The sequence below is a fragment of the Cupressus sempervirens genome, chromosome 4 (assembly GCF_028749045.1).
Source record: "Cupressus sempervirens isolate cs-2001-9-10 chromosome 4, ASM2874904v1, whole genome shotgun sequence".
Taxonomy (NCBI): Eukaryota; Viridiplantae; Streptophyta; class Pinopsida; order Cupressales; family Cupressaceae; genus Cupressus; species Cupressus sempervirens.
In genome coordinates this window covers 912,740,808-912,762,046 of record NC_143121.1, presented here as the reverse complement: position 1 = coordinate 912,762,046, position 21,239 = coordinate 912,740,808, and the positions used below count along the sequence as shown (strand labels likewise).

General features: G+C 31.9%; 1 protein-coding gene across 1 annotated transcript in view; it reads left to right on the top strand.

Annotated features, from left to right (window-relative positions):
• The window catches only part of LOC149564370 (Cyclin/Brf1-like TBP-binding protein), a 272,701-nt gene extending 266,913 nt beyond the window's left edge, over positions 1 to 5,788 (top strand). Inside the window, exons 17-19 of the mRNA XM_089827430.1 lie at positions 4,135 to 4,224; positions 4,634 to 4,687; positions 4,777 to 5,788. Coding sequence (XP_089683556.1) covers positions 4,135 to 4,224; positions 4,634 to 4,687; positions 4,777 to 5,130 — 498 coding nt within the window. The 3' untranslated portion in view covers positions 5,131 to 5,788. The remainder of the gene's footprint in view (positions 1 to 4,134; positions 4,225 to 4,633; positions 4,688 to 4,776) is intronic.
• Positions 5,789 to 21,239: the final 15,451 nt, after the last annotated feature.

Genomic DNA, 21,239 nt, shown 5'->3' with positions numbered 1-21,239 from the left:
TCCATCAACTAGCATGCAAAGGGGTTCTTGGGCACTTGACCAACAAATGAGCCTACCGATCCTCTAAAGTTTGAAATATGATGCATAAATTAGGATTCTTGAGTTAAATATTGGCCACCATAGTCTCTTTCACATCAAGGTTATATGCTTGTCTCTTATCCCATGGCAATGCACAACTGGGGAATCACATGAGTGCAGGCCAGTAAAGTTCCTCCTATCACCTTGACCTCAAATCCCTCATGCTCCACCTTGTACATAACCCTCTTACTGACAATAGATGAATTAATGAAATTGAGTGTGGCTCCACTATTGAGCATGATTGTGACTCGCTCCGTCTAAAGGGCACCACAGACTCAAAAGATACTACATATCAAAGTTGCGGAAAGTATAGCAATGAAACCTTTTTTCGCAAAGTGTGGCAATCCTCTCTACATGGTTAGTCTCCTCTTCTTGCACTTTAGGTTCTTTACCTTCTTCATTGTCAAGTGACACCTTAATATAGTAAATCTTCCCCTTGCCAAGACAACCGTGGCCGAACCCCAAGGTTCCTTGTTAGTAAAACTTAGCTTTCTCCTTTGGAGGTACTGATGAGTGGCTTCATCCATCAAAGGTTTCTTCTAAATTGGCTCCTTGTCTTTGATCTCTTGTAAGAGAGGTGGTTGGGAAGGTGTGTTGTTGGAAGAAGAGCATGTGGCCATGTCATGCGCTTTCCTAATTACTTCAGTAAGTGTAGTTGGATTGAACCTTTTCACCCAGTCTTTGAGAGATTCTATCAACCCATCCATGAGTAACACAATTAATCGCCACTTTATTTGTTGACAACACAGTCTGGATTTTTTTAATGTAACTTTTGACAGATTGAATTGCTTCAGTTGCACCAACACCTTAAAATTAAGTTTTGGCCCTTTTCGTCGTAGCAGCTTATCAACCTTTCTGTGAATTCAGCATGTGGTTACTTGATTGTGGCCAAGGGTGACCATTCCATGATGCCAACATTCATGAGTGATCACTTCCAAATGAAGTGCAGCAAATTTGATTGGCTCATCCTTAGGCATCGGGTTAAGCTAGAAATATGTACCTGCCTTTTGTACCCATGCTCATGCAAAGATTGATCTAGACCCATGAGAGGGTGACAAACTTACCTTGCCTATCTTTTGTTTCAGATCATCATTGTAATGGACACAACTATTGTCACCCTAATATCTCATTTGCAGATCAACATAATCCTTGAAGGATATGTCTCCTTTGAAGTTCCTATTCCTCCAGTCTTGTCGTAGCTACTCTTGCATTTCCTCAAATGTGGGTTCTCACTCTCTACAAGGTGCTTCAATTCTCGATGGAAATCTCGGCATCAGTGGTCAAGAGCATGAATGCTAGTGGTTTTCTCTCCTTGTGACAAAATTATCGCTGTGCACAATTTGTTCTCTATCCGTCTTCCCTTCCATAAACCTCCACAATGATTACTCCATGAGCCATTGCTGTTCTTTCCCTCTAGCCATGGTATTGTCGGGCTGCGTCTGGCTTCTAGTCAGCTCCCTTAATAGTGCCATGACTTGTGTGGTAGGGTCCTAGGTTTCCCCATCCTTCTAGTGTATACCTTCATCCAATACCCAACAAGCTGGTAGAATCACTAGCTTTGATACTACTATAATGTCCCCTTTGAACGATTGGTAGCACTAGTGGCAATAGCGCACTAGTTCATTACCCTTCATATGGACCCAATATGTTGTATACGACATGCTCAAATGTTGCACAACCTTCTCAATGTACAACCCAATCAACAAGCATATGGATTTGACAATATTCCCTTGGTATTATGTCGTACGATGGTCATATGGCTTGCAAACTGTCTGAACACCAACTTCCTCCCCTTGAATATAGACTTTTACTACCATATGGAGTCCAGTGTTTGTGGGATCTTCTTACGGTGGCAAGTTGATTCCTTTTGTCACCCCTATGGTCCTTATTGCTCAATATTGGTCGTACAATTGATGGTGCAACATACAAAAGCAAGATCTTCACATTGAAGTGTAATGATATCTATGACCAAGCATGTAGAAAGATAGTTCACACATGTAGAAAGAAGAAATTTGTATTATTAATTGAACACTTCAGATTACAATAATCTCAAACTAAGAGCAAGCAAAATATGGTGAGGAGTTAGTCCCACCAAAAGTGCAGATGCAAAGTAGGGAGGATCATTCAACTCCAAAATGGCAAACATTTGAACTCCAACAAGAATACATACATACAAAGAGAGACAACAAATTCACATACCTACAACTATGGCAAGCACGGCCTTATAAATGGCACTAGAAAAATCCCAAAGGTTTACAAAATGTGTTGATATGGCCAAAATAAAATACTAGCCTAAAAATAAATAGGGCTCAAAATGTATTTCAATTAAATGTTGGGGCCATAATATTTAATTATATTATAAAGTTATATAAGTGCATCAGGGACATTACAATGTGGCACTTGGAGTTTCTATCTACTATGAACACCGTACAACAAACAAATACAAAAATGATAGTTCTTCTTACAAGATGTAATTATTGTATTACAACACAACCACTGAACTGGTCATTTCCTCCTTGTTACAACACCTTCAATCAAACCATGGATCAAATACATCTGCAACTGATTGCAATCTTTCTGTCACTCGGCTATTTTACTTAACCAATTAGACTAGAATATTTCAATGTTGAAAAGGTTCCTTGTCTCAATTTCCAAGAAATTGTCATAAATCTCATAAAATCGTCCATGCCTGTTCCTTCTTGACACTTCAGGGAAGAAATTACTGTATTACAACTTCCTCCAAACAAGGTCTTAATATTATTTTTTTGATTACTAATATTCAATAATAATTATTTATTATGAAAAATTATATAATGTTACTTAAAGAAATTTTTAACTAATATTGAATAACTAACATTATTTATTCCATAATTTAACCTAGTGGACATTTCATTAGCAGTGGGAGTTGGGGCTTCCGCTAAGTTTGCGAGAGATTGGTCTCTTGCTAAGTTGGTGCTTAGTAGAGGGAGTCAGTGCTCATAAACTTAGTGGTTGGTGCCTACAAGTTTGTAAAATAAAAAATATTTTAAGTCATTGATTTGTCAAGGTTTTCTCCCATTAGGGTTTTCATGTAAAACATTGTGTCATAGTGTTCTTGTGAATGATTGTTGGAATTTAGTGAGTAATGGTATTGTGATTCATAGAGTCTAATTTTGTAATAACTGTTATACTAATTCACATGCATCCCCTCCTCTCTGTATAACCATGCACTCTTGAAATCTTCAAGCAGAACCACCCTCTTAGGTGTGGCCCTTTGTCACATATTTGGCCATATATTGAGGTTTACTCTTGGTTCCTCCTACCCAAGTCATCCAAAACAAAGATAATATCTGATTAGTATTTTCACAATAGATTCAAATAATGTGGAATAAAACATTTTAATTCATTTATCTTGTTTCTGGTGATTTTTGAGAAGAATTTCCCACAATGACTGTACTCCAAGACATGCAGTACATTATGAAGAGAAGGGAAGCTGTACATTCAGAAGTTTGACGGGGATTCCAATTAGAACCAACTTAGGCCCATGATTGTTTATCAAGATTGAACTAGAGTCTCGACAGTGAAATGAGCTTTTTAGATATATTGTGACTATTTCTCGACATAGTTGATCGTGTATCAGAAAACTTACAGTATCATCCTTTGTCATTTTGATACAAATGCTATTTAGATTTTAATGCTGATTTCTTTTCTTTGGCTATCCAAAGTGTAGCATTGGCTAATTAATTAACCCTGCAATAGTTATGGTGGTAGCATACAGACAGTTCAATATTTGTCAAGTGAAAGGCTTAATAAAGACATCTATAATTCACCATAAAATCCAAGCATGTATAATAGAATTTTATTATCTTTGTTTGGCATTAAATCTAATATCTGCATTTACAGTACTTTTTCTGGGTCTGTGCCTATGTGGTTATCGTTGAGGAAGCAACAATAAACTTAAATCTAATTTGGTTTTTTTCTTCATGCACTTGATTTATCTTTTATAATAGGTGAGGTTCAGTAGGACACATCTTGTGCCAGAAGATAAATTATATGTTTTTAAAATCTTATATGCAGGATAAGCAGCGTAAACGAGCTGAAGAAGCAAAGAACAAAGTGCCACCCCAGTCAGCAGCTGAAGCTACTCGTCAGATGCTTGAGAAAAAGGTAAAATGTCATTGCAATGTATTTCTAATCTTTAATGAGTCCTTGGAGATGCAATTACTGTGTTTAGCTTGTAAAGAACCTTTTATGAAGGTTAATATGCTAACAAGCCAATCAAATTGTTAGAAAATGTTTGGTTGCAACCTGATAAAAAATCAGCAAGACTTCTACAGGATATTTTCTTCTCTTTGGAAGTCAAAAGTTTGCCATTGAAATAAGACATCTCCATGAGTGTTAATAACAAGATTTGAAGGATGTACTGTCATTGAATTCAAATTAAAACATGCTGTTTCTTTTGTTGCAGTGTAGATTTTTAATGTAAATCCTAACATCTATTTGTTTGAATTATATTTTCAATTCAAATATATCTACAACTTGTTTATCCATCTTACAATCATTTTGTGTATGACAGAAACTAAGTTCAAAAGTCAACTACGATGTACTTGAAAGGCTTTTTGAAGACAATGTACATTCTTCAGACCTCTGTCCAACCATATTTAGGTAACTGTCTTCCTTTGCCATATATCTAACATCATTTTACTGTCCTATCAACAGAAAAAGAATGTCACACAGACATCAGATGAAGGAAAAGGTATACAGAACCAATCATCAGCTGGAGATGTGAAGAGAACCCATTCTGTCTTGTGGAAAGATGAAGAGTCCGCTGACTTTAAAAATTCAAAAAGACAAGCTCTACAAGGTGAAGGGACTCAAGGAAATGCAATTGATTACAAAGAAGAGGGTGTTGAGTTCAAAGAAGAGAAAACTGACCCAAACATGGAAGATGAGCTCGAAGGTGGTGATTTTGACATTGAAGGTGCTGATGGATTGGATAATGAACAGTTCCAACCATACAAACTGCAGTATGGACACGAAGTTGAATATGAATATGATTATGAAGAATACTGAGTGTATGTCACTTGTTGAAAGAAAATCTTAGTGACCTTTATGGTCTTTGTACAGGAAAATTGTTCATTTCTCTTTGGCACAGGTTTGTTCTAACTTCTGAGAGTTAGTGGGAACGCATCCAGGTGCATGGCTCACCAATCTCTATTGTTACTTCTGGAATCTCCAAACATGAAAGCAGTTTCCTATGATATGTGGATGTAAATGCCCATACTGAAGTCCATTGGATCTTGTTGGGGTTGTAAATTTTGTACCTTTACCAGCAGAAAGACCGGAGTTCAAACCCAGCAGACTCTACCCCAATTGTTTACCTACCAAAACCAAGGATGATGTAAATATGATCTCATGCATTGTAGGCATTGACTGTCTAGTTATACATGCATACATTTTAAAATTTGGTCTTGTGGTTATGACAGGATACATTTAGAATGTCCTATTCTTCGACTTGGGCATTTGGGGAAGTTCCACTAGCCTATTTATTTCCCCTGTATGTTGATCTGGAGTATTAAAAAGGGAATAAGTTAATTATTTTTAAAAAGTTGCCTTAAATTAATGTTGCAGGCAACTTTTTTTAAATTCATTTTTGATAAAGTGATTTAATCACTTTATATTAGTCTAAAGAACTATTATTTCAATAAAGGTGCATTTAAAATTTATTACCTTTTTTTTTTCACAAATTCTGGACTCCTAGTTTAAATTGAAACCCTAGAATGGGAAATTTATGGGTATTTGACTTTGGAGATGGAAGACTTTTTCCTTATCAATTTAATAGTGGATTCTCTGAGGATTCACATTTGCATTTTACACAGAAACTAAAATTGTTGACAATTGTAAGCAATGGAATTTCAAGTATCAATTCATTGAGATTTATTAGCAAATAATTAATTTGTTTTGTGGTATGTGCCAATGGTGAAAATATTAAAAAAAATAAATAAAATTTATACTTATCTGCTGAGTGGTAGCATACCCATGGACCCAAGGGAAACCTTAAATCTCAAAGAAAGTGATCTGAGGCACAAATCAGTCATAAAGTCTTTTCATCATAGGTTAAAGAGGGGATGGAAGTCCACTGCAACACATTGTAGGGGTCAAAGAGAAGTCATTGCAGCATTTGACAAGTTAGTAACTAGCCCTAAAGTTTGATGTGCAATTGTTCATGCATGTCTTTTTTGCCCTTACTCCCATGGATTATTTGGAGTTTATGAGTTATTTTTTGTTTTGTTTGGAAGTTTGAAGATTGCAGCAAGCAAGATATTAATATTTTCAAATGATAAGTTCTATGTGATAATTTTGTATTTGGAGTTTAAGAATTGTTGTTTGATTTATTTGAAAGTTTGAAGATGGCAGCAAATAAGATATTGATATTTTCAAATGATAAGCTCTATGTGATAATTTTGCATTTGGAGTTTAAGAACTGTTACTTGTTTTATTTGGAAGGCTGAAGATGGCAGCAAATAAGATATTAATATTTTCAAATGATAAGCTTTGTGTGATAATAGTGTAGTCACCATATGATATCAAATTTATTTCTCAATTAGAATTTGTTGTGCATATTTTTCTTATACTCTGTTACATCCCAAATTTTACCTAATTAAAAAATATTCTTATAGCCATTGGGATTTCATGTGAAGTGAGTTGATTGATAAAATTAGTTAAACAATATGATCACGTGAAATAGAAATATGGCTACTCATTATAATTTCATGTGAAGATGACATGTTCGTTAATTGTTATGATATTATGATAATTTGTTATCTTGAAATTATGAAAAAGTTGGTTACGCATTATAAATTCATGGAAAGTGAAATGGTAGCTAGTCATTATGATGTTTTAAAAAAATTATAACATGTTATATTAGCTTTGATTTATGTTGAGGAATATGTTATTATCATGAAAAAATCTCTTTTGCAAGAGCACATTGAAGGGGGGGAAACATTGCCAGAGAAGGGTTTGGGTAAGGGACATCAATTTGCCTATGGGTTGACATGTATGGGTTATAAGCCATCTTGGTCAAGGAAGCTAGACTAGGCAAGCAAGATCATACCAAGTGATCACTATGAATAAGTTGGTCAACACACTTAATCAAATAATGAAATAATCAACTAGAACAAATTATTACCTTTATGTTTATAAGCGACTTTAGAGCTTCTTGTCGGAGCAAGGCATGTTTTAATATAAGGATACTGTGGTACTTGTTATTTAGCATAGATCTTTTCTGCAAATTTATTAATATGGCTATTGTTATTGATATGTTCCAAATGTAGATTTAGATCTCATATGAGAGATGTCTTATGAAGAGACATGTTTCTATGGTGTAATCACCACTTAATAGTATAATATTAACATAAATAATAATTTTGTGTGTGTGTGTGTGTGTAGGAAATGATGATTTATCAATAACAATACCTACACTGAAGCTACAACTTTAATAGTACCTACACTTGCGCGCGCGCGCGCGTGTAGGAAATGATGATTTATCAATAACAATACCTACATTGAAGCTACAACTTTAACAATACCTACACGTGTGTACATATATATACATACACACGTATACATGCGTATATTCCTTATAATTCTTATGAAACTATATGTCTTATACATAATATAGACATACTTGGAATATTACATGTGCATATGTATACTTACATATGCAAGTATGGGTGGGTGCAAATGATACCCATATATTAAAACATTAAAATAACTCTTATTTCCAACTTATGTTAATGATTTAAATTCCAAACTTGGGCTATGTGTCATCGACCCACTACTTTATTAGCGACCTATTTTATTTTGGAGTCATTACTTTATTGACCACCTTGTATGGCTCTTGAATGTAACATATTTTGGTGCTACCTTTTCTTCTTGCTAGTCGTCGAGCATGCGGTTGCAAGAGACAAGCTTATCATATGTGATGGATGCTTTCCAACTAGCTCTAATCTCATTTGCAAGCACTACTCTTGATTTTATTTTTTAACTGTTCTCTCTACTTTCTATCGTTAATAGTAGCATTCAGTTGCACTTATTTTACAGTGAGTTTATTTGCACTAGATATTGTTGTTCCTTTAGTGTCATGTATAACCATTGGATTTTCATAGTTATTTGTTAGATACATAGGCGTGAATCATATTTCTTGAGGCACATATATTGTAAGCTCGACGACTGTCATGAGCCATTGATAATTGATTGTACAATCCCCTGTGTGTGTGTGTGTGTGTGTGTGTGTGTGTGTGTGTGTGTGTGTGTGTGTGCACGCGTGCGTGTGCATGTGCATGGGAAATGATGATTTATCAATAATAATACCTACATTGAAGCTACAATTTTAACAGTACCTACACATGCGTGAACATGTATATACATCCACATGTATACATGCGTATATTCCTTATAATTCTTATGAAAGTATATGTCTTATACATAATATAGACATACTTGGAATATTACATGTGCATATGTATACTTACATATGCAAGTATGGGTGGGTGCAAATGATACCCATATATTAAAACATTAAAAGAACTCTTATTTCCAACTTATGCTAATGATTTAAATTCCAAACTTGGGCTATGTGTCATCGACCCATTACTTTATCAACAACCTATTTTATTTTGGGCTCATTAGTTTATTGACCACCTTGTATGGCTCTTGAATGTAACATATTTTGGTGCCACCTTTTCTTCTTGCTAGTTGTCGAGCGTGCGGTTGCAAGAGACAAGCTTATCATATGTGATGGATGTTTTCCAAGTAGTCTCTAATCTCACTTTCGAGTACCACTCTTGATTTCATTTTTTAGCTGTTCTCTCTACTTTCTATTGTTAATAGTAGCATTGAGTTGCACATATTTTACAATGAGTTTATTTGCACTAGATATTGTTGTTCCTTTAGTGTCATGTATAAGCATTGGATTTTCATAGTTAGTTGTTAGATATATAGGCATGAATCATATTTCTCGAGGCACATATATTGTAAGCTCAACGACTGTCATGAGCCATTGATAATTGAGTGTTCAATCTCTTGTGTATGTGTGTGTGTGTGTGTGTGTGTGTGTGTGTGTGTGTGTTTGTGTTTATCAATAACAATGCCTACACTGAAGCTAAAACTTTAACAGTACCTACACGTGTGTACATATATACACATACACACGTATACATGTGTATATTCCTTATAATTCTTATGAAAGTATATGTCTTATACATAATATAGACATACTTGGAATATTACATGTGCATATGTATACTTACATATGCAAGTATGGGTGGGTGCAAATGATACCCATATATTAAAACATTAAAAGAACTCTTATTTTCGACTTATGTTAATGATTTAAATTCCAAACTTGGGCTATATGTCATCTACCCATTACTTATCAACAACCTATTTTATTTTGGAGTCATTACTTTATTGACCACCTTGTATTGCTCTTGAATGTAACATATTTTGGTGCAACCTTTTCTTCTTGCTAGTTGTCAAGCATGTGGTTGTAAGAGACAAGCTTGTCATATGTGATGGATGTTTTCCAAGCAATCTTTAATCTCACTTGTGAGCACCACTCTTGATTTTATTTTTTAACTATTCTCTCTGCTTTATGTCATTAATAGTAGCATTGAGTTGCACATATTTTACAGTGAGTTTATTTGCACTAGATATTGTTGTTCCTTTATTGTCATGTATAAGCTTTGGATTTTCATAGTTAGTTGTTAGATACATAGGCGTGAATCATATTTCTCGAGGCACATATATTGTAAGCTCGACAACTGTCTTGAGCCATTGATAATTGATTGTTCAATCCCCTATGTGTGTGTGTGTGTGTGTGTGTGTGTGTGTGTGTGTGTGTGTGTTTAGGAAATGATGATTTATCAATAACAATACCTACACTGAAGCTACAACTTTAATAGTACCTACACATGCGTGTACATATATATACATACACACGTATACATATGTATATTCCTTATAATTCTTATGAAAGTATATGTCTTATACATAATATAGACATACTTGGAATATTACGTGTGCATATGTATACTTACATATGCAAGTATGGGTGGGTGCAAATGATACCCATATATTAAAACATTAAAAGAACTCTTATTTCCAACTTATGTTAATGATTTAAATTCCAAACTTGGGCTATGTGTCATTGACCCATTACTTTATCAGCGACCTATTTTATTTTGGAGTCATTACTTTATCGACCACCTTGTATGGCTCTTGAATGTAACATATTTTGGTGCCACATTTTCTTGTTGCTAATCGTCGAGCATGCGGTTGCAAGAAACAAGCTTATCATATGTGATGGATGTTTTCCAAGTAGTCTCTAATCTCACTTGTGAGCACCACTCTTGATTTTATTTTTTAACTATTCTCTTTGCTTTCTATCGTTAATAGTAGCATTGAGTTGCACATTTTTTTACAACGAGTTTATTTGCACTAGATATTGTTGTTCCTTTAGTGTCATGTATAAGCATTGGATTTTCATAGTTAGTTGTTAGATACATAGGCATGAATCATATTTCTTGAGGCACATATATTGTAAGCTCAACGACTGTCATGAGTCATTGATAATTGATTGTTCAATCCCCAACAAGGAGTCATAATAGGAGGCTTAGCTCTCCAGTAAAGCAAGGAGACAATCTTTCTCAGGTCATTTATTCCTCCATATTTCTCATTTTTAATTCTTACATGACAAGCTTTGAAATCTTGGCGGAAAATTGACGAAGTTTTTCCTAGAAATTATAGTTAGAGCATGACACCAAAGGATCAACCATTTCATTGTACATTTGATTGGTAATACCATTGCACGAGGAGCCTGTATGTTACACTACCTCTGCAAGATTATATTTTTGTTTTTAGAACTTTGATGTTTGAAGGATTTTAAATCTGACGTAGACTTATACTTAGGCATTTATTTTGTATGTCTTTGAGATAAGGAATACTCTTTATAGAGTTCAACAATTGTTATAAGAACTTAAAGATTTACTTATGAATGATTGTTATAAGACGAGATCAAGTACAAAAAGAGTTTCAAATTGTGATGAAATAAGAATGATCAATGCTATAACCACACTGGGATTCATCCAGAAAGACCAGCAAGGTCGAGATGAAGAGTGTGGGTTATGCCAAAGCTATAACGGGTTATACTTGCAAGTTAAGAGATGAAGATCAAAGACAAATAAAATAATAATAAGCTTAAGCAAAACTGTCATAACTAGTTAGTTCATGGTGATTAAATTGTGTAAATTTGTCTAGTCGAGCGGTGGGTGATTGGGCACAACGTGTCCATATACATCCCTAGCCTAGGTAGGTTTAGTGATATGCTTGTTGTTGTGATCACTAGAGGCTAGGTTGCTAGTTGTTGGTAAATAGGTTAGAGGAAGGTATCTTGGACCTAGCTAACACTCTAAGACCATGATGCTTAATGGCAGGATAGGGTGTCCCATGCCTATTCCCAAGTAGGGAGGGCCTTTCTTGGTATAAATTGTGTTGGGATACTAAGGGTCCACGATTGGGAGGTCAAGCCCTTGAAAATGCCTCTCCTCTCCACTAGATGCAAATGCTTGGACAAATACATTCAGTACTACATAATTTCCACCTTCCTATAGCATGTATTTTACTTTTATGAACTTTATGTTTCTGCAGTTAATTTAGTTATTTCCTTTCCCTTAAGCAGTTAATTCAATAATTTACTTTCCACTTAGATAGAAGCAATTAATTCTATTGTAGTTGTTAAACTCTTTCAATTGATTGTGTAGAGTAGTTGTTGTATCTAATTCGTTTTAGAAGAAAGTGAAAAGAAATGTCAATTGTTGTAATTTATTAATGTTTCTAATAGTTGGGAAATTGGTATGTTACATACTCAACTAAGGGCATAATGTTATTAGCATCTACATTTGATAACTTTTCTAATAAAGATTTATGGTGTAGTGACAACAATAAGATTGTGAGAAAATTATCTAATGAAATGATTGTGCAAATTGTTTGATGAAATTATTATGAAAATTTAGAAAGTTGGACTAATTTTTTTGGACAATATATTGCAACGGTATTAGAGCAATGTATCCTACTAGCAAATGGGTTTTTGAGCAAGCTTTTGTTAGCAAAGAGTTCTAAGGCTAGAGGTTTTTCATAGATATTATTTTAGAAGTGATAATGATCCACTAAACCGGCTAGAAATCGAAGAGAAAATCCTTGTAAATTTGTTTGGCAAATCAAATATGGGTCATTGAAGTATTGAAAATGATAGAACTCATCAAATAGTTCCTTATTCCTCATGTAAGTTGCATCATGGATAATCTCTTTTCTACAAGTAATCAAATGACGTATCTTAATTTTCCATCGTCCTATCACTTAGCATCTTGGTAAATCACTAGACAATTTTCTCATTGGTGAAATGATTTCATAACCCCCTATTTGAAACAATGTGAAAACATTTGTAAATTTTCCAAAATGTTCCTCTCAGTGTCATTCTGTTTCCTAAAACAAAATGTTTCCCATTACCTGTCCATTAATTTAGTTCTCACAGATAACCTATCTTTCCCATTGAAACTTAGTAAAGTTTAACATTTGAATATTATTTCTACCATTTAGGACTAATATTTAAATGCTAAATCTTAATTATTAATATTAATGACTAATATTAAAAAATATATTTTTTAATTTAATATTTCAGATTAAGGGACATTACAAGTCCTCATGTCCCAAGATTTTCTCGTCCTCACACAATCAAACTTTTGAGCATTGAATTAATCCCCATTTGTACCAAAATGTTGAGATCCCAAATCAATCTCATTAATTCCTTAGGAACCCATTACACCATTTTGATATACTTAGAATATACTTCATTGTAGAAATTTGTGTTGGTCATTCTAACCTCAACATATGAAATCTAGATATCATCTTCAACATTTAAAATGAAAGGACAAACATCATACTTTGAGGCTTCTTAAATAAATGTTTAATCAAATATCCAAGTATGAAACTATAAAGGTTGCCCAAATCTGTGCAACCAATTATACTCAACAACAAATCAAAGTATGATGGAACTGATCCTTTAATGCCATCCTTGCGAATTGCCATATCCTTCTGAGGATGAAATTTGGAAAACTCATAAGAATTTGATTTGTGTTCTCTTTGGCTTGAGTGGTTATCATCTTAGTGCTACAGGAGCAACTACAGAAATAATATTTTTGTATTGTTTATCAGGGGTACTTATATGTTTTAGGGCATATTTTATCATTTTAGGGCATATTTTAATAGAAATATCACTTAGTAAATAATTGATGTTTAGGGCACATTTTAATGTCTTAGGGCAGAATTTGATGTTTTGTTAAAGGATTAAACAAAACATTTATGAGTCTGGTGGTTGACAAAAATAGTTTTAACTATTTTTCATTGTTTATATATTCTCTGCAAAGTCGATCATTGGCGAGAGGATTTTTGATTGGAAGAAGGCTAAGATATTGTGAAGATTATTTGTACTCTACCTTGAACAAATGAAATAAATAACACTGTAGTGCTTTCTTGCTACTTGGTTTTTATTTTGTTCACACTGCAAATTGATTAGGGATGCATATCATATCTATTGGTTTCTGAATAAAATAGTAGTAGCATTGTTTTTTTTTTTCTTCTTCTTCTGTGTAGAAGATATTGTTGTAGGAAGCCAAACTCACACAAGAATCTATGGAAGTTAATTTGGGCAGTAATGCCTCTTGCTCACATAAACACCATGTGAAGTGGCCTGAGTGTGGTGAAGAGCGAGTAGGAGGAATGTATAGTATGTTCTCTATGGTCATTTGCAGGAATGGGCTACAGTTTGAAGAAACATGTGTTTGGTAAGGCAACATCCCTATGTGCTTGCCATGAATGAACACATGTAACCTATAAGGTGTTGTTCATATTTGATATTTTTTCCTATAATCTTCTCCAGTTTCTTCTTTCCATCCAATTTTGAAGCTATTATAGTTTTTATAATTGTTATCTCCTCATCATATTGGTATCAGAGTGAGACAAGGTCTTGCTGGGAAGTGTATGTCTGCAAAAGAACCACAGGCTGAAGCTGTGGCTCATACCATGCCATAAAAAGGATGATGGAGGAACTTCTAGAAGAGAAGTTGAAGGAGTTCAAGAAGGGGTCCAGTGACAAGGATAAAAAGAATGAGATGGAAGAAGATGCCAGTGAAGATGAAAAAGGAGAACAACACCAGGATCCACCAACGGAATTGCCTGCAAATCAAAAGGCATTTGTTCATGCTTTAAAGTCAATAAGAGGAGATGTTGCTGACAAGCTACCTACATATGGAGGTAGTCTCAATAGTGAGGAAATGATTGAATGGATTGAAGCAATCACCAATCACTTTGAGCTGAATGAAGTTCCAAAGAATGATAGGGTAAGGATTGCAAAAGGAAAACTAAGAGGATTTGCTCTGTCATGGTGGAATTATATTCAAGGAGAAAGGATACAAAATAATAAAAGTATGATTTCTTCATGGGAAGTAATGAAGGAAAAAATTAAGGAACAATTTCTGCCTACAGATCATGAAGTGTAGTTGTTCAAAAAGCTACAAAGCTTGAGGCAGCGAGAGATGGACGTGAATACCTATACAGAGGAGTTCCATAGGTTAACTCTTAGGGAAAAGAAACAAGAGGAGAAACCAAAAAGAGTGGCAAGATATTTAAATGGTCTGAGAATGAACATACAGGAGGAGATCAGCCTCTTGGCCCCAGATACATTGGGGAAGTGTTTTCAACTTGCTCTTAAAGTTGAAGAGAAGTTGAAGAGGAAGGGTGATCAACAACAAGGAGGGAGAAGTGGAAGGAATGATCGAGGTAGAGGAAACTTCAACAATAGAGGACAAGGCCAGAGGTCCCAAGGTGAGTCTAACCCTAAGGAGCAAGTGGGTGACTCAAGTAGCAGAGGAGGCTACGGTGGAAGGGGATCTAATGGAGGAAGGTTAGGTGGATCAGGTAGAGGATCCAGGTTCTCAGGAATGAAGTGCTATAGTTGTGGTTAGATAGGAATATAAGTGTCCAAAAAGGGCATCTACTTCTCAAAATGGTGAAAGGAGAGTCACTTATGTGCCAGAAGATAATGTGAGTATGAACTCACTAGAAGTTCAGTTGATAACAGAGGCTTAGGGAGAAAGTCTCATGTTAAGGAGGACACTTCTTAAGGAACCGCTGAAAGAAGATACCACTCAAAGGAGGGCTCTTTTTGGAGTTCTAATAATAATAACATTCTAATAATAATAACCACATAAATTTGAATACAAGTGGTTATTGTTATTATTATTAGAATATTATGACCAAATGTTAGGACTATTGAGAGGGACTTCAAAGTCTATGAAATAAGGTTAAAAGTTTTCAAAATAAATTAGTAAGTTTTTCAGATTTCATTTGGCTTTATGAGATTTTAGTTTTTCAGTTGAAGAAAATTAAATTTTGATGAATTTTTTAAATGTATGTATTTAAGTAATTACTTTTCAAAAATATAAATGTATCTAACATCACTAACATTTTAAAATATATTTAATAGTGAAATTAAATGATTAAAATTATTTACAAAATTTTATGTTATTAAATAAATGTTAATACTTCAATTGTCAATAATTTAGTTTCTATTCATTTACTTATGTATAATATATTATCTCAAATTTACAACATCTCTAATGCTAAGAAAATGATTGATGATTTGTCTTAATAAATCATAACTCACTATATTTGATTATAGCATTAAAATAATTTAAAAACTCAATCAAAAAAATAATCTATCTTTTAATGATCTCAAATGAAAACTTCACTATCATAAATAATCTTCCAATTTATTTATTAAAATGCATGACATAACTATTTACTCATTAATTTATTCAAGAGTTAAAAGTAAGATAAACTATTTAAATATTTTTGAAAACTTTCTTTTTCACTGTAGTTACTTTTTTATTGAACCAAGATGAAATTGTACATAGTTGATGTATTAGGATCCAGTGATATATAGGATAAGATACATACAATATTTAAAATCTCCTAAATATGCTAAAAATTATATTAAGTCAATTGATTTCTAACATCATTTCAATTGAAACCTAACATTATTTATCTTATACTAATTCAAATCTTAATCTTACATGACATTAAATCTAACCTAATATGATGATAAACTAGAGCTTTACTTCTAATAATTATTCTAATGTCAATCTTGAACGTAATTTTTATTTCATTATTTTGTCAATGTTTAATATCATATACATCTACACATAATCAATGTAACATTGATTTCAAATTATCATATTTATATAATATTTCTTTTTCTTTTTTCAATTTATTATTTGCTCATTTTAATTTTAATTATTTAATTTAATTTAATATAAAATTATGCATTTAATCTTTTAAAAATAAACATATTCTTAAATGTCTTTAATTAAACATTTAATTATAACAATAAAAAGGTAAAATAATAAAATAAAATATCAACTTTGATTACAAAAATTTATGATCATAAAAACATTTATAATCTTATGATAAAATATTTAAATATATATATTTTTGAAAATTTTGTATAAAAAACTAAAAATAGATTTTTAATATTTTATCATTAGAAGTTTATAAACATCATTTTGTGAGTTTGAAGTTTTTAAGTTTTTATGTTAAAATTTGACCTTTTTAGTTTTTACCTTCATTTATAACTTTTATTATTATATTTCACTAATGAAATTTAATATTTAGAAAATTTAATTTAGATTTTTAATTTGATGTTTAATTAATTTTTAATATTTAGATTTAATGTTCACTCTATATTTTCTTAATTTTTATTATTTCATTTATTTGTTTATATTAAACAATACATTTAAATTTTTAAAAATTAATATATTTCTAATTAAATATTTAGTTACATTCCAATAATTAAAAAAAATAAGATATCAAACTTCAATATAGTAAAATAATGTAAAATAAATTTATAAAAATTGTTAATTTTAAAGTAATACAAGATAACATAAGTATAAATATTTAAATTTATTAAACATTCTATGATAATTTAAAACCTAATTTAATTTTAATAATATTTATAAATTTTATATATACATATATATATATATATATATACATATATATATATATATACATATATATATATATATATATACATATATATATATACATATATATATATACATATATATATATACATACATATATATATATATACATACATATATATATATATATACATATATATATATATATATATATATACATACATATATATATATATATATACATATATATATATATATACATATATATATATATATGTATGTATATATATATATATACACACATACATACATGTATACATACATATATACATACATATATGTATATATGTACATATATACATATATGTATATATACATATATATGTATACATATGTATATATATATACATATATATGTATACATATGTATATATATATCTATACATATATATGTATACATATGTATATATATATATGTATAGATATATATGTATACATATGTATATATATATATATGTATACATATATATGTATACATATATATATATATATATATACATATATATGTATACATATGTATATATATATATGTATACATATATATATATACATATATATATATATATATATATGTATATATATATATGTATACATATATATATATATACATATGTATACATATATATATATGTATACATATATATATATATATATACATATGTATATATATATATGTATACATATATATATATACATATGTATACATATATATATATACATATGTATACATATATATATATATATATATATATATATATATATATATATATATATATATATATATATATATATATATATATATATATATATATATATATATATATATAGTGCAACGTTATGAAGACAAACTTTGACTTGAAAGTTGAAAGGTAAAATATAATGTAATTAAAAATACTTAGAAAGTTTTGATTGATTAAAACTTAAATATATAAATTCATTAAAAATGCTTAGAAAGTTTGATTGACTAAAACTTAAATATATAAATTAAATAAAAATCCTTTAAAAGTTTGAAAGTTCTAAAATGATGGACTAGGCGGGTGTCTGAGCCTGTGTTAGATTGTACGCACGATGGTACATGGCACTGTGGCGAAGTTCGTGCATCACTGATGGTACCGGAGAGGCGGACAGAAGACAGACACCAATAAATGGCATCATACCTAGCCAGTCGAAATAACTGGCTGGGTAGCCATTGCCAACAAGTAGGATTTGATGTAGACTTTATGTTGTATTAATCCTTACCAACTCGCCTTGAGAGAGGAGCATGGGAATGCGCCCAGTTTGGTGGGACTAGCTTTGGCTTGGAAGCTCGCCTAGGAAATAGAGTAGTAGACATTCAATTGCATTTAAATGGAATATATAAACCTCACAAAATTTTCTCCCTCCAAGCAATGATAAAATAGCACTTTTCAAACCTGCTCAACCATGATATGCATTCATTAGGGGAGGAAGGACATACTGCCTTGGGTAGTGAGCTGGCCACCTTGGACAATGTGGGTGGTCTTGGAAACCATCCAAGTCAATGGGAAGAGTTAAGGGGGTAAGGTTAGTAAGGGTTGGGTGTTTGAAAAGTGTAAGAGTTAATAGAGGTTAGTAGATGGAGTAAATAGACTTAGGTGTTTTTTTAGTAATCATGTTGCTTTAGGTAGGATATTACAAGGTAGTGTTTATTTAAGATTAATTATTAAAGAATTTAAAATATATCTACATATAAGTTAACAAATTATGTTATGGAACTTATTAGTATTTAAGTTTTGAACTTTTTTTAGATCATGCATTTAAGAAATAGTTGGTGAAAAGTGTAATTTAGTGTGTTTAAACATATAAAATAGAATGATAGACAAATGTATTAAGGATTTAGATTTTAGTTAAATTTAATATTAACTAGAGAGGAAGTTAGAATTATAGTTAAGTTTAGTAATAATAAATTTGTGGTTAAGTCTAATAATAATTGAAATGATAAGTTAGCAAAGTATAATGGTGAAGTGTAAGATTATTTTAAACCCATGTATACCTAGAAGTGTTAAGTAGAATGGTGGAAGTAGATACTTAGGATGATTTATTTTACAAAAATATTTGTTAGATGAAAGATTTGATAATTGGACATGTAAGAATCATCCCACATGATAATGGATTACATAATCAATGGTCAAATTATCACATGAGAAAAATAAATAAATTAAAATAAGATAAATAACAAAATAAATTATTATAAAAATAAAATAAAATGATAAAAATAATAATAGTAAAATAAAATAAGGATATTAGTTATGGGTAAATGAGTTGTTAGAAGGTATCCCTATATAGATAAGTGGAGAATAAATAATAAAGGATTGCTAAATAGTAATACATTATAGAATTTGGTTACTGAATAAATCATAAACAATTTTAAACACCTAGATGTAAAACATCCAGCTAGCTGAGGATGTGAAAGGAAATAGTGTAAGGTTTACATTGAAATAGACCTACTATAATAACATAGGATCAAAATGGGACAATATGTAGCAAGTTATAGTCGCTACCTAGGGCAATCATGAACATACTTCACAAATAACTATGAAATCCATTATAACAACATTGATACAGATTATTGTGTTACATAATTACTTACGTAATGTCTCACCTTGAGGGTAGTATGTAATTCTGATATAATAGAATCACCTAGCTAATATGGTCAAATAATGTTAGGAAATAAATTAGCACCCCATGGGAAAAACTTGTAGTGCATGATATCTAATGATTTTTTTTTTTTTTTCACCAATTAACTTTATCGACTCCCAACCCGATGATCAGATTAGTATCTTCTAAGATCCTCGATGGAACATGAATTGTTGTCCGGACACTTTGCAGTTTGATAGAACATTTGTAGCAAGTATAGTTCTATATATACTTCATCTTTAGATTTCCCTTTAAAAAAAATTGTTGGTTGTATTTTACTTTGCTAAATTTTAGGGCATGACATTTCTCCTCTTCTTTCTTCTCCTCTTCGCTCGGTTGACTCAAAGGTGCTTCTTTTCTTTCTTTGTCAACCTTGTCTTCATCCTTAGGTTTCTACTTGGTTAAAGCTATCGCAGAGGTAGATTGAGTCTGCAACTTAGGTTTTGCTTGGGTGGATGGAAGACTTTGCTCCTTCTTTGTATCAGACTCTTCAACAATCTGCACTTCATGATCTTCATCTTTCTTCAATTTTAGCTCTTCCTCAAAAATTATTTTCCACAACTTTGTTGTGGACTACAAAATCCTCCTCAATATTGTTTGACAAAATTTGGAAGGCTTTGAATTTGGGAGTCTACTTATTCTCATGTTTTGACATGACCTCCTTGATTTCTTCATTGGAGAGGTCAGGCATGATACTTTTCAAAGTTTTCTCTCTGATGTCCCTTTTGTGTTTTAATAGAATTAGTCCACCTCTATGAGACTACCTTCAATAGGACATCATAAGCTTGGTCTTTCAGCTCAACAGGGTCATATTTCTATTCAGCCATCTTCTCTACTAGAGTGTCTTCAATTTGTTGTTGGTCTACATTGCTTCTAGTTTCATACTTTGATGAACTTGAAACCTCTCATTCCACTTCCTTCTCTAAGTCTCTTAAATTATTTCTCAAAGGATAGTGGGGACTTCTTCAATTGAATGATGGGAGTGTTCTCCTCTTCATCATCTTCATCCTGAAGTTTCAGCTTCCTCTTGGATTTTCTGGTAGTAGTGAATACAAGGGTAACTTCCTTCTTGGGTACCCTTGTATACACTTTTCCCTTTTTCTTGGGAGGTTTTTGTTCATCTTCCTCATCTTCCCATTCTTCTTCTTTTTCTTCCTCTTCATCTTCCTCTTCATCTTCACCTTTGCCCTCAATAAGCATGAGAGGGCCACCTTTCAATTTCTTCTTCAGAGTCTCCATCCTCTTCTTCCCTCTTTTCAAGACTTGAGGAATCTCTATTTCTAGAAATATCTTGGTCTTTGCTTCTTCATAGGTGCCAAAGTGGGTTGCCTTAGGGTTAGTGAGCTCATTGAGAAGAGCTTCTATGAT